The sequence below is a fragment of the Ochotona princeps genome, chromosome 26 (genome assembly GCF_030435755.1).
Source record: "Ochotona princeps isolate mOchPri1 chromosome 26, mOchPri1.hap1, whole genome shotgun sequence".
Lineage (NCBI taxonomy): Eukaryota > Metazoa > Chordata > Mammalia > Lagomorpha > Ochotonidae > Ochotona > Ochotona princeps.
This window is the reverse complement of record NC_080857.1, coordinates 31,951,363-31,968,505: the sequence shown is the minus strand read 5'-3', so window position 1 is coordinate 31,968,505 and position 17,143 is coordinate 31,951,363. Positions and strand designations below refer to the sequence as shown.

The 17,143-nt window shown below is 42.5% G+C and overlaps 2 protein-coding genes across 2 annotated transcripts in view; both read left to right on the top strand.

The window, feature by feature from the left end:
• LOC131478013 (zinc finger protein 334-like) overlaps positions 1–13,084 on the top strand; it is a 59,141-nt gene extending 46,057 nt beyond the window's left edge. Inside the window, exons 3-5 of the mRNA XM_058655113.1 lie at positions 12,043–12,169; positions 12,303–12,395; positions 12,996–13,084. Coding sequence (XP_058511096.1) covers positions 12,043–12,169; positions 12,303–12,395; positions 12,996–13,084 — 309 coding nt within the window. The remainder of the gene's footprint in view (positions 1–12,042; positions 12,170–12,302; positions 12,396–12,995) is intronic.
• Positions 13,085–14,227: 1,143 nt separating this feature from the next.
• LOC131478012 (zinc finger protein 260-like) lies at positions 14,228–16,107 on the top strand. Its single transcript, XM_058655112.1, has 2 exons — positions 14,228–14,235; positions 14,352–16,107. Exons 1-2 carry the CDS (start codon positions 14,228–14,230, stop codon positions 16,105–16,107), a joined length of 1,764 nt encoding a protein of 587 aa, XP_058511095.1.
• Positions 16,108–17,143: the final 1,036 nt, after the last annotated feature.

The following is a 17,143-nucleotide window of genomic DNA, read 5'->3' as shown; positions in this document are numbered from 1 at the left end:
AGGTGCATCTTTTGGATCTCGGTATAGGTGCAAGTTAAAAGACTTTGGCCTCTCTCCATCAGAACCTCTACCAGTCCCAGATCTTGCACACAGTGGTGTGTCCATGGGCCAGCCTACTTAGTGTTAGATCTACCCACCACCCGAAGAAGAAAATACCAGCCAAGTGCAGACCTTTATTATACAAAGAGATGTCCATTCCTGGGCCTTTCCCTTGGAAGGGTAGGGGGGAGGGATGAACTGGAGAGGAGAGGAGAGGATTGCAAGTGAGAAAGACAAGGTGGGTTTTGGAGACAAACATTTTATACCCCCTCGAGATTGGTGCTGGGATCAGCTTTTCTTGGGTCCTGATAGGACGGGGAATTTTGGCCTTTGTCCATCATTGGCCCACACATGGCCTTGGCTGCCTTCAGGGCATGCCAGATCTCTGGCTGAGGTCACTGTGGTGTCCACCCACTTTCTGTACCTGCAGTAACCATCGTTGTCCACCTCTGGTTCTAGCAGGAACAGTGGCCTTTCCTGATTAGTATTCAATCCATTCCAGTTCTTCCTGTTGGATGTTTCAGCCCAGACAAGCCTGGTCCACACCCAGACACAGCTCATACATGGCTCAATAGGGACAGAGAGCTGGTCTAGCATGTCCTACACATGCCCTGGTCCTCTAGAGCACCAGTTGATGCTGGAGTTTCGCCCAATCTGGTGGATCCAACTGCCCAGTCCACACTTAATGCTGAGGAACACTGCAGCCATATCTGAACCAGAACACATTGTTCAGTGGGAACTGAAACCCAGCCAGGGTGGGGTCTCCCCCACAGATTCCTCTAGTACCCTGTTATCGGAAGGGTTAGCTGCTGCCTGCCATCCAGCCTCCTGGTGTGCAAGAGACACACAGACACGGCAGGTTCTGTCTAGGCCATTCTGGCATTTGGGAAATACAAATTCTTATATACAGCAGCAAACACCATTGGGCCAGGAGTCCCAGAAGGGGAGTACTAGGAGCCAGTGTCATCAGCATGACTGTGGAAGCCACCTCCCATAGGCCAGGGCAGGTAAGCGAAATGGACCTAGTCAATCAGTCTTTCTTTAAAATGATTTGAAACACCCCCCCCCCCCCCGTCATGTTTCACACCTACGGCTCTGCCCTTGGGAGCCATCTTGTTCGCCACAGTGACCTTGACTGTTAGTCACCATCTTGTTGAATGAGTGACCTATTCACCCTTTGAGCCCCACATCTGTTCCTTTCTTTGTTAAATGGGGCAGGGATCCATAGCAGCTGTACCTGTATTAGGTTGTCACCCCTTTTTCTGGGGAATCGCACCTGTCATTGGCTATGCAGCCATCACAGGACCCTGAATGACCATGCCTTGCTTAGGTTGTCCTTTTCTGAAGGTCTTACCCATCATTGGCAAGCTGGCCAAGCCGATGAGTTGGGCTTAAAGGATGTTTTGGCAATTTTTTGAATGGCAACATGTACCCAGGCATCAGGCTGACAGTGATCTGCAGCCCAGCCTTAAACCACTTCAGCCACTAGGGTCACAGTCCTAAAGCACTGTTGAATAAGCTGAGCAAGTTAATTAAAAATGCATAGACCAAGGGTGATAGAAGTAGTAGGATAATCAAAGGGCCAGCAAGAGTGGAAATTAGGATAATGAGCCACAGAGAGGAATTAAACCATGACTTGAACCACCCTTGGTCTTGATATTGTTCTCTACTTCTTTTTGCTAAACTTTCTGTAACCTTGGACATAGAAATTTAAATATCCCTGAGCTATCAGTATAAAAGCAACACTCCTCTCTGAGAGCAGTGCAAAGTCTGCCTTGTTGGAGAAAGAGAAGATCGAGGCCTCGTGTATTCTGCAGGACAATCATGTATTGTTATAGATTCCTGTACATGACTTACAGACTGTTCTATCCTCTGTATATCAAGGTCAATAGCAGTTTGTACCGTCTGAAGCCTCTTGTCTTGTTGGACCAAAGTGGAGATGACTGTACATACCCCCATGAGACTTAGGCCCACTAGGGCAACCAAAGTGACAGCAATCGCTGATTCTGATTTGACTCTTGAGAATAGGTTAAGCAGCTCTGGGGAATGTATCTCTTCCTGATATATTATTTTTGCAATCAATATGATTAAAATGCAAAAATCATTGCTGCTACCATTAATCATTTTCCATAGGTGCAAGGAGTCAAACTGGTTTGGCAAGCTCTAAAAGTTCCAGGAAGACATCCCATGTAGAACATAAAGCACAGCACTGAAAATATTCTGTTACAGGACCTATCAGTCACATTGTAGATGAAAAAAAGATTTGAACTAGTTTTCATTTACAGTAACCCAGTAGTTTATAGTGTTCCAACAAGATTAAAATAAAACAGCTCTTGTAACAGCTATTTGAAAATTCTCTTAAGTATTTTAACGTTACCAATAGTTTAGAATTACATCTTGCTCTTAGTAATCTGAATAAACCATACCTATAGATTACTAATAAACTTTGGCTTTAACGGATAGCATAGGTCTGCTGCAAACTGGAAAGCAAAATGTCTGTTTAGAATTATCAAAGATTTAACAAATAGAGATATCTATATTTCACTTTGCACTGTGAAACCACCTGTAGGATTTTACACACTCTTGTACTTTTCAGACCCAGGGGCCTCCCATTTTGATTGATATCACCACAACCAGATGATCACTTATGGATTAGGAAGGAGGACTTGAGGAATTTACACATCAGCAGCAAGATGGAGCATTCCAATAATCAATTTGTGCATCTAGAGATGCCTTTCCTTGATCTGTTAGTTCCTGTTGCCCTGCCTGAGGGAGAAAGTACCTCCTTTTTATTTGACATAATTTTTAGGACATTTATATTAATGCCATTTTTATATAAACAGAACTTACAATTCGGCATTACTTTGTATGCAATCCAAACAGCCAAAGTAAGTTATTACCTTTACCAAAAGACAGAGCCTTTGACACACGTTCTTCTGACTTTGAGCCTCCCGGGGCCACTCTGGAAATCTCCAAATCAGGAAGAGTTAAGCCTGTTAAAACTGTCACAAGGCCTTAAAAGATTTGATCAAAGATTCCTCATTATCATGAAGTAAAGTGTCTATTTCCTTAGGCAGTCACCAAAAGGGAAATACAACATTAAACAGGGATTAATAGATAAAATCATCTCATAACTTTTAAGAATTTAACACATTCAAAGGTTGGAACAACAATAGAACTTACTGAAGCTGGATACATAATTGACAATGTCACCAATTAAACAGACTACCTAAAGTACAATCTTTCAATTTGTTAACAACTTTCAAAGTTGGATATTTTTAAATTTTCACATACTTACCAGCATTCCTATACATTCACACTTCAAAAACATTTTGCAAGCAGATACTAATTCTAATGTCAGCATACATTCGGTGTTCATATTAAATACTTAAGCAATGTTGTAGCAATATCTTGAAAATTATAAACAATTATGTAAAACTTAGAAAATTCTAATTTTCTTGATTTGCATTTTGAAACAATCATGTAAGACTCCAAATTAAGGGCTCAGCGGCGTGGCCGAGCGGCTAAAGTCCTCGCTTTGAACCCGCTGGGATCCCATATGGGCGCCGGTTCTAATCCCGGCAGCTCCACTTCCCATCCAGCTCCCTGCTTGTGGCCTGGGAAAGCAGTTGAGGACGGCCCAAAGCTTTGGAACACTGCACCTGTGTGGGAGACCCAGAAAAGGTTCCTGGTTCCCGGCATCGGATCGGTGCGCACCTGCCTATTGCGGCTCACTTGGGGAGTGAAACATCGGATATAAGATCTTCCTCTCTGTCTCTCCTCCTCTCTGTATATCCGGCTTTCCAATAATAATAAAATCTTTAAAAAAAAAAGACTCCAAATTAAGACATTTTCTAAATAAGAGCATACCAAGTTTTAAACACAGTTGCTTCAAGCAATTCTCAGCCATTTCTCCCAATTTGTGGAAACATTTTAACACAAACCTGCCTCAAAACCAGGTAGCGGCAAGTGTTTTAAATTACCTTCCTCTCAATGTGGCTGTTGTCTTAAGAGGCTACCTAAGAATTTACTGAAGCTACTTAGCAGGTTTAGTTATCAATAAGATGAGAATAACTTAAAAGGAGATGTTAAAGCAGTGTTGTTTTTCACAAGGAATTAGATTTCAATTCCATTGTTTTAAGGGAAAATATTCATAAAATATACACATTGTAACCAATTTTACTGTACATTTTTCAAGAATTTTTTTTCCTGTAAGGGAAAACCTCACATACTTCTTTGTAAATAAGAACACAAGTAATTTATAATCTGGACCAGTTTCCTGATTAGGAAACATTTTGAACAATGACCAAAAATATTCATTTACTTTAATAGTGTATATGATGAAACAAATTTAGCATAATTTTATATCATTGAGAGATTATCATCCAGATGATATTTTTAAAGATATATTTATTTATTTATTTATTTATTTATTTATTTATGGAAGACAAATATACAGAGAGGTGAAAAGACGGAGAGGAAAATTTTTCCTTCCAATGGTTCACTCCCCAAGCGGTCGCAATGGCTGGAGTTGAGCCAATTCAAAGCCAGGAGACTCTTCCAGGTCTGCCATGTGGGTGAAGGGCCCCAAAGCTTTGGGCCATCCTCAACTGCTTTTCCATGCCACAGGCTGGGAACTGGATGGAATCAGGATTAAAACCGGCACCCATATGGGATCCCAGCATGTTTAGAGCAAGGACTTTAACCACTATGCTATTTTGCCGGGCCCAAACCAAATTATTTTAAATGACAATTATATTATTTAAATGCTGTCTCAATCTTTGGGAGTTCCAGGGTTAATGTTGGAAGTCCCAAAGTCAGGAGAATTGGTTTAGACTTTGAAGAATTTAGAGGTGTAAACGAGTTAAAAAGAAAGTACATTTAGCATTTAACTGAACATGTTAGCAAATACTGTATGTTCGACCTGATGTGTGCCAGGACAACACTATGAACTGAAGACCAAACAGCAAGAAAACATTATACCAACCTTTCCCCAGTTGGGGTGGCCAGGTCCTGTTAGGTAAGTTAAACCTCTCTAAAATTGTTTACCAGGAGAGAAAGGAGGTGGTCATTGTTTGTCCTATCTCATCTCTCAGTCAGTCACACATGCACACAATTTAAAACAAGAAAAACAACCAAACAATTCAAGACAAAGAAGTGGCGAAATAGCATTAAAAAGAAATTCAGTCTTTTCTGGAAAAAAGTAATAGAACAGCAACAATAATGACTAAACTATAAACATATACACAATCATCAAACACTTCAGAACAGAGACCTAATCATTTAGTCTCAGCTACATATGCACATATACAATAAGACAGTGACAATAAAAGTAATGGCATGACAGAACAACCAAACAATTTAAAATAATCCTGTGAATTAAAAGAGGGCTCAGCCTCAGGAACTCCCGTTCTTGGGCATCACATGTTGGATTCTTAGGACTATCTCTATAAAATTTGAGGCATCTTGCTGGTATCCATAATGGGTGGTTTTCTTCTATTGGAAAGACAGACCCAAATCCTCTGCCTGTTGTTAATAATGGATCTGGGCCTCTCCATTGTCCGGTTGTTAGGTCTTTCCATCTCACAACAACCTTAGGTTTAACTTCTTGACTGGATCAATGCCTTTGAAAATGGGTTACTGGTTCATTTTTGGAAAAATATTTAATATACTTGCCAGTCCTAACTGCTGATGGGATTAACTCCTCCTTTTTGTTTTTGTGATTGAATTTTTAGAACTTGATGGAATCTCTCTATAGCAGCTTGTCCTTGGGGGTTAGAAGGGATTCCAGTCATATGGCTAATTTTCCAACATTTAAAGGCTCTCAAGCTCATTCACTGCTGCCTGGATGGAGAAGTGAACGCCCCCTGCCAAAAGCTTCCAAGATGGAAGCAAAGCTCTGGAAGAAGCCCAGGGCTGTCAGCCTGTGCCCCTGCTCTGCACCCCACACTGGAGCAGCCTGCCGTGGTCCCACTAAGCCCAGCTGCATGCTGGAGGGAGGAGTTGGTGAGAAGGAATTGTTCCTGAGACTAGGTCTGCACAGCTTTGTGAGTTCATGCAGCAAACTGGTCCAAACCACCTATTGCTAACAAAGCATGGTCCATTATCAGTCTTAATCTGTTGTGGCAGGCCTAAGATAGTAGAACACTGTAAAAAATGACTCTGACCAAGTTTGGCTCGTTCTCCGGAATGAGCTGAAGCCCAGGGTGCATGAGAATCAATTTACCGAGTGGTGTATAGTAACATCTGTCTGTCACAAGGCATTAGCCCTTAGTGTTTGGGGGTTTACTCCAGGGGATTATAGGGGTAGCACCTGGATAAAAGGCATGCATGATTTACAGGTATGGGCAATCCTCTTGAGATCTTTAATTGGCACATTTGGAAACTGATTATGGAGACCTTTCCAATTAACATAGGTATGATCGTGTAGGTCTTGGGCATCTTATAATGAATTAATAAGGACTTTTTGAGAGGCTAACTAATCAGCCATAGTTTCATTCTGAGACAAAGCAAGGGATGTTTTGGTGGCCCCTCAGATGTGTTACATACAGGGAACGGGCCTGGATCATAAGGGGGTGATAGGATTATCACCCAGCTTTATGTATGCCTGAGCCAATCTTGAGGGGCAAATTTACAACATAAAGGCTATCAGAGAACAGTTTAAGGGGCTCTTCCAATTTTGAGAGAGCTAAAATTACAACAGATAGTTCCTTATATTGTGCTCATCCTTGACATGGCTCAAAATAGATCTTATACACACGATCAGGCAGAAAAAGCACTGCTGGGGCCCTTCTCTTCCTCCATCTGTAAAGACATTTCAAGCGAGGCATAATGGTTTGTTTGTAAAAAGGGCAGGATTTTCCCAATCTAAGCAATTGAAAGAAGTGATTCACTTATATGGCCCATAATGGCAGTCAGTTTGTTTTTTTTTTTAAGATTTTTATTTTTTTTGGAAAAAAAGGAGGAGAGACAGAGAGGAAGATCCTCTGTCCAGTGATTCACTCCCCAAGTGACCGTAATGGCTGGTACTTTACCAATCCAAAGCCAGGAGCCAGGAACTTCTTTCTGGGTCTCCCAAGCTGGTGCAGGGTCCCAAAGCTTTGGGGCATCCTGGACTGCTTTTTCAGGCCACAGGTATGGAACTGGATGGGAAGTGGAGCTGCCAGGATTAGTACCCGTGCCCATATGGGATCCCTGCAAGTTCAAGGCAGGGACCTTAACAGCTACACTATTGCACTGGATCCAGTCAGTGGGAGATAACCTTCAAGACAGGCTGTCAGCCTGTCGCTATTTCTTCAAACCCATTTAAAATCATTCATTTGATAAAGGACAACAAACTTCGCTAGTTCAATGCCATAAACTTATGGACTAGCTGTCTACCCTTTTAATTATATCTGTGAGCTGATCGGGGCAAGTACAAACTCTGGGCACCTCTCCAACAGTCTCATGGACCCCCTGCAGGAGACTACAATTGTAACTCTTTCTTAGGGCAATAACGAGCAAGTTGAGCCATGCTCAAGGTCTTTTGAATCTCCTGTAAGGCTTGTAGATGAGAGATGTGTAGGGAGACTCTGTCCTCTGGCATTTTATCTTTTACTAATTCAAATAATGGAAGTAGTTTCCCCATAGACTTGGTAGCCAATTGATCTCTCCAAGAAACTTTTGAAATTCTATTGAATATTGTTCATTAATGCTTAGCTGGGGTTTCAAGAGGGAGGCCTCTTCAAAACATAACCTTGTCCCTAAAATCTTAAAAGGGGGGATCATTTGCATGTTCTCTGAGGAGATATTCATATTTGCTCTCTCTGAAAGCTCTTTTACCTTCCCCCAGACTACTTGCAATTCCTGCGTTGTGGGGTCTCCCAAAATAATACTATCCAATCTGCTGTGGTACAGGGTTGGTGGGCAAGACCCTGAAGAATATTCTCAGTTCAGGGAGAGTTCTTTGGTAGTTTTAAGTCTCCCACCTCGCAGGGATAGCACGCCACTGGGTGGTTCTCCCCAGGGTTATCGTTGACAGGGAAGGTGTGGAGCAGCTTGTGGCATCCCGCCAGAATGATTGCAACCCAGGCTGTGCTCTTCCCCAATCCTTGACCTAGGAGGGTTCCCCCCATGAGCGTCCCAGAAGCTCTTGTGGGGACAGCTTAGGTGGGCCAGGGCCAGTGTTCTAGGCATTAGTTTTGCTTTGCTGTACCCAAATATCGTGGGGAAGTAAATTAGCCATGTTACCCACGACGCCATTCTGACCACAGTCCCCCAGACCTTAAATAACCCATGGGATTTGAGCATATATTTCAGCGCATTAACCGCAAGGTCATACATTTTCCCACCATAGTGCCCAAGGCTTAAGAAAGACAGTAGAAAGGGGAGGGGCACACTCAGAGATACCCAGTCAGGCTATTGGGCCCAGGGGGTTCCCTGCAGAGTGTCGTATAGCACCAAAGTGTTGCCTCAGCTAGGAAACACCAGTCCTCAAAACGGATTCACATCAGCATCACACATCCAGGGCTGAAGGTGAGAGAATAGAGGCACTCAGATACCCAGTCGGGCTGTTGGGCCTAGAGGTTCTCCTGAAGTTTCAGGTAGTGCTGAACAGTTGCCTCGGTCAGGAACTGTTAGTCCTCAAACAGGTTCACCTCAGGGCCATGGATCCAAGGCCTTCTCTCAAAGCAGAATATGAGAGGATAGGACAGAAGCCAATGGGCCTTGACACCTCCCTTCCCCTATAGCCTCTCAGGGGATTGGACCATAGCTACACTGTGGCTGGGGGTTCCCCAGGTTCATGTAGAGCTGTGGGGTGCCGAGGGTCACTTCTACAGGACACAATCCCATTCCAGGGGAGGAATACTGTGCCTCATGCCATCTTTTTTTTTTTTAAGATTTATTTATTTTTATTGGAAAGGCAGAGTTACAGAGAGGAGGAGAGACAAAGAGATTCCATTCAATGATTCACTCCCTATTTGACTGCTACAGCCAGAGCTGCGCCAATCCAAAGCCAGGAGACTCTTCCGTGTCTCCCAGTGCCAAAGCTTTGCGCCACCCTCAACTGCCTTCACAGGCCACAGGCAGTGAGCTGGATAGGAAGTAGGGCTGCTTGGATTAGAACTGGTGCCCATATGAGGTCCCTGCACATTCAAAACAATGACTTTAACCACTATGCTCTCACACCGAGCCCGCCGTCTTTTTTAAGAGCCTACCTGAAGAAAAACCACTTCTCCGACAATGTGCTTTTTCTTGATAAGTGCGGTACTGAAGCTGTATAGTCAGCCCTTTCCCCACTTCTCTTTCACAGCCACACAGTGAGGGGTCATAAGATCCAGCCTTCATGCCTCCAAGTTGGGTGCCAGTTCTGTGGAGTCTCCCCCACAGCTTCATCTAGTACCCTGTTATTGGAGAGGATGAGCATGCTGCCTGCCACCCAGCCTCCTGGTGTGCAAGAGACACACAGACACAGCAAGGGTTCTGTCTAAGCAGTTCTGGCTTATTTGGGAAATGCAAATTCTTATATAGAGCAGCAAACAGCTTCAGGCCAGGAGTTCCAGAAGGAGAGTACTAGGAGCCAATTGTCATCACCATGACTGTGGAAGCCACCTCCCATAGGCCAGGGCAGGTGAGTGAAATGGCCCCAGCTAATCAGTCTTTCTTTAAAGGGCTCTGCCCTTGGGCACCATCTTGTTCACCACAGTGACCTTGACTGTTAGTTGCCATCTTGTTGAACTAGTGACGTATTCACCCTTTGAGCCCCACACCAAGGTGTCCCCTAAGCTTCCCCACTAGGTCTCAGTATAGATTACACGTGTTCCACTGGTTGCTGTGAACCAGTTTGTCATAACCTCTCCCCTGTCTTGGCCTTTGCCTTAGATGTTGTATCCTGGCCTGACCCAGCCTGCCCCCATCTCAAGTCTTGCTTGTGGATGATGCAACCTGGCCTTGCTCAGTCTACTCCCATCACTGGCTCATGTAAACTAGTAGGTGTAAGAGCCTAGCTTGGCATGAACTCTGCTCTAGCCTGGTTTCTGTTTTTGCTGGTGAGCTAAGGTTTGCTTGACCCTGACTGGTTCACCACCTTCTGTAACCAACCCACACATGGAACTACTTTGCCCAGCTTGTCAAATCCCCAGTCCTGGACGATGTGATCACCAGTGGAGTAATGACCCACTATGGGAGTTTTCTTATTTCCCCCACTTGGACATTCCAAGACCTAGATCTCATACATGTCAGCTGCTGTTAGGACCTTGCTCGGTGTAGTATGCCTTTCCATCTTGGCTTTGTATGAGCCAGTAAATGTTGCAGCCTACCCACACCCTGTTTCAGAATTCATATGTTGGTGCTGCAGCTTGGGTCTTCCCAGATTGTTATTGGTTCCTGTACAATTAAGTGATGGCATGTTTCATGATCATACCTAGCTCAGCCCATCACCACCCCAGCTCTTGAGCTAACCAGCTGGACTTGTATTTCCACAGTGTTGAGGCCACTCATCCCCCACAGAAACTACCTCCTGACCTGGTTCTCTTGCATGCTGGTTAGTATCATGGTTCTGTGTAAAGTGACCCCTCCACTGTTGTAGTATTCTGTCAGGTACTAGGATCTAGCCCTGCGAGACATGCCCCAAACCCTACGTTTTGCATGGACTGATGTGTGGTTGTCAGTATTCTTTGGTGATAACAAGCCTTACACAGGCCTCACAGGTATGCTGGTGTTTCAGTCTGACCCATACAGATCATCTGGCTTCTCCCCTCCAAATCACCAGGTCTCAGTCCCCTCGCTGATCAGCAAGGAAAGTGACCCTCTTGTTGGAATTCCCTTTGGATTTATCTCTCACCTACATGCACAGTAGCTTCATTCATAGGCATCACTATTCAGCAGTTCCACATCCCCCAAACCTCAGAGCTTGCCTGTGGGTGGCCAGCCTGCAGAGCTGGGCTCCAGCTGTTTTGCTGGCCAACCAAAACCCAGGACTTGCTCACTGTGTGACATCAGTGGCTGTGTCCATTTCCCGAAGCATTGAGTCGGACCTGCCTTGAGTAAGCCCAGCAGCCACCATGCTGCCTGAAGCTCTCACCATCCAGTCTCCAAAGTCAAATTCTCTTAGGTCCCTCCTGCCATAAGACCGTGGTGTGGTGGTCAGTGAAGTGAGGGCCCAGCTTTGATCCCAAGAGATCCCTTCACAATGTACTGACCATAAAAGTGGAGAAATCTCTCGGGTCCAGGCAAGACCAGGGCCCCAAGAATTGAGTTTGACCTGGCTTGGGTACCTTAGCTGCCTGGTAATGAAGCTCCAACCACCCAGGCCATAAGTCAAACTCTCCTAGGTCCCTCCACCGCCAATTTTGCCTTCTGTGTCTCTTTCTCTGATTTATAAATAATTAAATCTTTCAAAAATAGGGAGACAGAAATCCACCAAATCTGATTGAAGGTAATGTTTCATAAGCAAATGTTAACTTTTTAGAGAATTTGTACTTGTCTTATGGGCTTCTTGGATTATTAGGATTATAGCATTGGTTAGATTTGGGAAACATTTAGTTTCCACATTCTTAAAATCTGCTGAAGTCTGTGGTTGCAAGCATTTCAAGCTACTTGCTATTATCCCATGTCACTGACTGTCAAGTGCTTTCATCACAGTGTGTCATACCAATGTAGTCCTTCCTCACAGCACATTTTTGCATTCTAGGCAGATAAAATGAAATCTCATCCTAGTATTCATCCCTTTTGATCTTTGATTGAAGTTTCTGCATTGCAGTTAAAAATTTGTCAAATATCAAGTGAATGATTAACAGAGTATATACATAAAAATAGATACACATGTATATTTATCAACTGATTCAGCTATGAAAAGAAAAACTTCAAGTTGTACAAGTTAACACTACAAGATATATTTTTGTTTTGTTGTTACTCTGTTTAGATCATAAATTGCATTCTTAAAAGCTGCAAATTAAATATACATACAGTTCATTGTCAGTCTTTCTACTTAATGTTCCACAACTAAGGAGACATGCTTTACAGGTGTTGGTGTCATTTGAAGATGTGGCTGTGGAGGTTACCCAGGAGGAATGGCAGTACATGGACAACACTCAGCGGAACCTGTACAGGGATGTGATGCTTGAGACCTATCACAATCTGCTGTCCTTGGGTGAGTGAAAATCTGACATGCCCAAACAGAATCCTTCTTTATGCTTGACAAGCGAAAGGAGAGTTTATCAAGTTTAGTAGTTGGTAAGACTAGTAGTGATTTCTCAAAGTCTACAATCATTTTCCATGAACAGGGTACAGCTTGACAAAGCCTGATGTGATCTTGAAATTGGAGCAAGACTCAGCACCACGGACAGTGGACAAAGCTGTAAACCAGGGACTTCCAGGTAGGTCAGCACCTAGTGAGCAGAGCATTTGACACCTAGATCATTAAAGATTGACTGGATTTTTTTAATGTTTCTTGCTAATGCATGGCGGATGAAACACAGATATCCTACAATCTGCATGTGTATGTTTATTCTAGCAATGCCTTTCAAAGTTAGTCAACCTGTAACTGTAAATCTAAAACTACTGATTAGTATTTAATGACGCCAAAACTTGAATCATCATCTGCTACCTGCCAGAAACATTCTCAGGAAGTTGTATTTGAAGCAGAGCAGACAAGCCAGGACAAATTGGTGCTGTTATGTGATGTAAGATAACTCAAGGCTTATTTTCAATCTCTGCCGCATTTTCAGTCCTATCCCACATCAACTTAAAATACACAATTATAAGTAATTGAAAATTTTCTTTTAGAATAATTATTGATATTGAATTACTAAAAATGAAGTAATAGTCATTAATGATGTTCATGAATGTACACCTTTCATTAATATTAAAATGTGCTGTTTGGAAAATTTCAACAAAACTCTTTGGCTTTAATATGCTTTTTATAAGAAAAACTTAGATGAGTTTCATGGAGATGGTAACTCTTTTCCTCATTTCAGATTCCTACAGAAAGAATGAACTGCTTGGAGCTAATCAAAAAAGTCAAGAAATAATGTTCAGGCAAGTTGTAATCATGGAAAGTGTATAATAACCCAAAAGAGAAGTACATTGCCAATGATGCTTTTATTTTTTTCTTGAGATTTACTTATTTTTCGTGCAAAGTCAGATATACAGAGAGGAGTAGAGACAGAGAGGAAGATCTTGTGGCAATTGGCTCACTGCCCAAGCAGTCACAACTGCAGAACCTGAAGCCAGGAATGCAGAACCTTTTCCAGGTCTCTCACATGGGTCCAGGTCTCAAGGCTTTGGGCTTTCCTTGACTGTTTTCTCATGCCACGTTCAGAAAGCCACATGGGTGGAAGGTCTAGCTGGATTAGAACTGCTGCTCATATGGAATCTAGACATGTTCAGCCCTAAGATACCATAACAGAAGGTCCTAGGTTCTGACTTTGGTTCAGCTCAGGTCCAGCCATTATAGTCACTTAGGGCATGACTCAACGCGTGAAAGATCTTCCTCTGTCCCTTTTCTCTGTGTATCTGACTTTCCAATAAAAGTAAATAAATCTTAAAAAAAAAAAGATATCAACCAACAGCAAAATACATGGGGATACAAGGTGTCTCATCAATTCTGCAAAGAGGATAAACTAACCTGAAACATGAGAAAGGAGCCCACAGCTTGGGTACCATATCATGTGCTTGAAATTTAGAATCCATCTAGTGATTCAAGCATGCAGAAAGGTGCCCTCAACCAGGGACCATCAATCCTTCCTTAGGAGTTTTCCAAACACAAGCACCCAGAGCATTGCTTCCAATATGAAAATTGAGGTGATAGATAAAGTGCAGCAAGGTAGTTGGTGATTAGAGCATCTGAAGCCCTAAACTGCTGTGCTTCCTGTCTTGACCCATCTAAAAGTGTAATCCTTCTGGAGGTTTAGCTAGAGCTATGCTGTGCTGGGTTTTGGGTGAGAGGGTGTGTGTATCCATGTTTGTGCAGAGCCATGAGATGCGAAAGGCCATTTCCACAGATTCAGTCCCACTTGATGGAAGGTATACCAGCCTTGTGAAGTATTCTCTATGCTGAGTCAAGCCACCTAGCTCTGGTCTAAGCACCAGAAATCTTTGTTCATTATCTACACTTTGCACCAGAGCAAATGTTACCAGTAAAACTCAAGGTGCATACCAGAGTCATAGAAACATGAAATCAGTTGTCAACAGAGGTTTTACTTGCTAAATGACCAGGTAAACTTGGATGAAGGGCAGTAAAAGTACCTCCCAGAAGAGTCAGAAATCAGGTGCCTTTTGAAAGGAGAGAAGAAACACACTGTAACTCATTTTAAATTATGTTATTCTTCCAGGAAATCGGAAGAAGTGTCACTTGAGATAAAGCATGCCACTAATTTTCCTGAGAACAAACTCCACAATGGGGAAAATCTCAGCAAGCACAATAAAATGCACAGTTGTCAGCAGACTTTTGAACGCAACAGGAAAGAAAAAAGTTTGAGCAGGAAGAAGATATTCCTTATGTATGAGAAAGTTTATACCAATGACCCAAGAAATAAGCAACCTGTCAATGTGGCAGAATCAATTCAGGTTAAAAAGAAAATGTTGCATAATAATCCTGACTTTACTAAACATCGGAAAACACAATCACGAGAGAAACTCCATGAGCATTTCCAGAGTGAGAAATCTCTGATTTATAAAAGAGATGTCAAAGTCAATCAGATAACCCAAACAGCAAAAAATCACTATATATGTGGCTGTTGTAAAAAGCCTTTTAACTGTAAATCTTGCATTACCAGCAAACAGAGAACTGGCACTGGATCAAATTTCTATGTGTGCAATGAATGTAAGGAAAACTTTGAGCCAAAGTCGGAACTCATGGGAGATCAGATCCTTGACACTGCAGAGACACCATATGAATGTAATGATCATGGAAAAGTCTTTCAGCAGCGATTATCTCTCATTAGGGATCAAAGAATTCATGACGGAGGAAAACCTTATGAATGTACAGAGTGTGCAAAAACTTTTCATTACAAGTCAGCCCTAATCATACATGAGAGAATCTACAATGAAGAAAAACCTTATGAATGTAGGCAGTGTGGTAGAGCCTTTAGTGATCCCTCAGGTCTACTTTTACATCAGAAAATCCACACCAGGGAAAAACCTTATGAATGTAGTGAGTGTGGAAAAGCATTTAAGGTGAAGTCATACTTAATCATACATCAGAGAATCCACACCGGGGAAAAACCTTATGAATGTAGTGAGTGCGGAAAAGCTTTTTCTCGGAAGTCGCACGTAATCCAACATCAAAGAATCCACACAGGGGAAAAACCTTATGAATGTAGCCAATGTGGAAAAGCTTTTTCTCGGAAGTCTCACGTAATCAGACATCAGAGAAAACACACAGGGGAAAAGCCTTATGAATGTAGGCAGTGTGGAAAGGCCTTTACCAAGCAATCAGGTCTCATTAGACATCAGAGAATCCACACAGGGGAAAAGCCTTATGAATGTAGGCAGTGTGGAAAGGCCTTTACCAAGCAGTCAGGTCTCATTACACATCACAGAATCCACACTGGGGAAAAACCATATGAATGTAGTGAGTGTGGAAAAGCCTTTTCCGACCAGGCATGTGTCATTAGACATCAAAGAATCCACACAGGGGAAAAGCCTTACAAATGTAGCCAGTGTGGAAGAGCCTTTAGTGAACACTCAGGTCTTGTTAGACATTGGAGAATACATACAGGAGAAAAGCCTTACGAATGTAAGGAGTGTGGAAAAGCATTCAAGTTAAAGTCATCCCTAAACATACATCAGAGAATCCACACTGGAGAAAAACCTTATGAATGTAGCCAGTGTGCAAAAGCATTTAGGTTGAAGTCATCCCTAAACCTACATCAGAGAATCCACACAGGGGAAAAACCATATGAATGTAGCCAGTGTGGAAAAGCCTTTAGGCTGAAGGAATCCCTAAACGTACATCAGAGAATCCACACTGGGGAAAAACCGTATGAATGCAGCCAGTGTGGAAAAGCTTTTTCTCAGAAGTCACACGTAATCACACATCAGAGAATCCACTCCCGGGAAAACTTTTTTCTCAAAAGTCACACATAATCTTACATGAGAAAATCCACAACAACAGAAAATCTTATGAATGTGATGGTGAAAGAGCATTTCCTAACCATTCAAGTCACATCACACATTAGAGAGTCAACACAGGATAACAACAGTATGAATGCTCTGTGTGTTAAATCCTGTTGCAGGCAGGCAGGTTTCGTTACACATCAGAATTCACGAGGGAAATACATTATGAATGCAGAAGTCTTTTGGAAGCCATCAATTTTAATAAAAATAGCATGTAAACAAATATCAGTTACCATAAATATACTGTCATGGTCTGTCTGCATACAAAGTGAATTAAACAAGCGTTGGCAACATTGCAAATAGAAAACACTAAAAGTGCAATGGATGTGGAAAAACACTTTGAAAGCCTCAGCAAGTGTTAAAAACTAAACATGAGAAATGTCAAGTGTTTTTCAGAACACAGTCTACGTGTTGTTAAAATAAGATGCAATTTGTACGTGATCTCCCTTTGTTGTGAGGGGTAAAATGTGAATGAGTCCTCCTTTCAGATTTTCATGTTGATAAAAAATGTTGAGTGTGTAGCACTTGATCAGAATATCATATTTATCCTTAACAGATTTTATGTAATGTGAGATTTTTAGAATCTCAAAATTCCACATTCTATTACACACTGATATTGAAAGCACAGATATCAACTGATCCATACGACCGTTGTCATTCTAAACTTCCAGCTTTGAAGGGTGAAGATTTTGTGGTGACATCTGGCCAAATATGGATGCTGTTTGACCACTGTCACTCCTTGAATACTCTAGTGTGCGAGATCACCCCTGGATCTCTGCCTTCTTAATCCTCGTTGAAGCCATAGGCACATGGCACACCTTGTAGCTTGGTTACCCCTGAGAGTAATCGTGGCCACCTGAAACTCCAACCTGGCCTGTTCATTAGACATGCAGCCCGAGTGATGGGCTGCACCCCAGTCCATGTCATTGGAGGAACTGTGCTAGAATTTACCTGGTAATCCAATCTAAGAAGTTGAATGCAACCCTCATCCTGTTTTACAGTCACA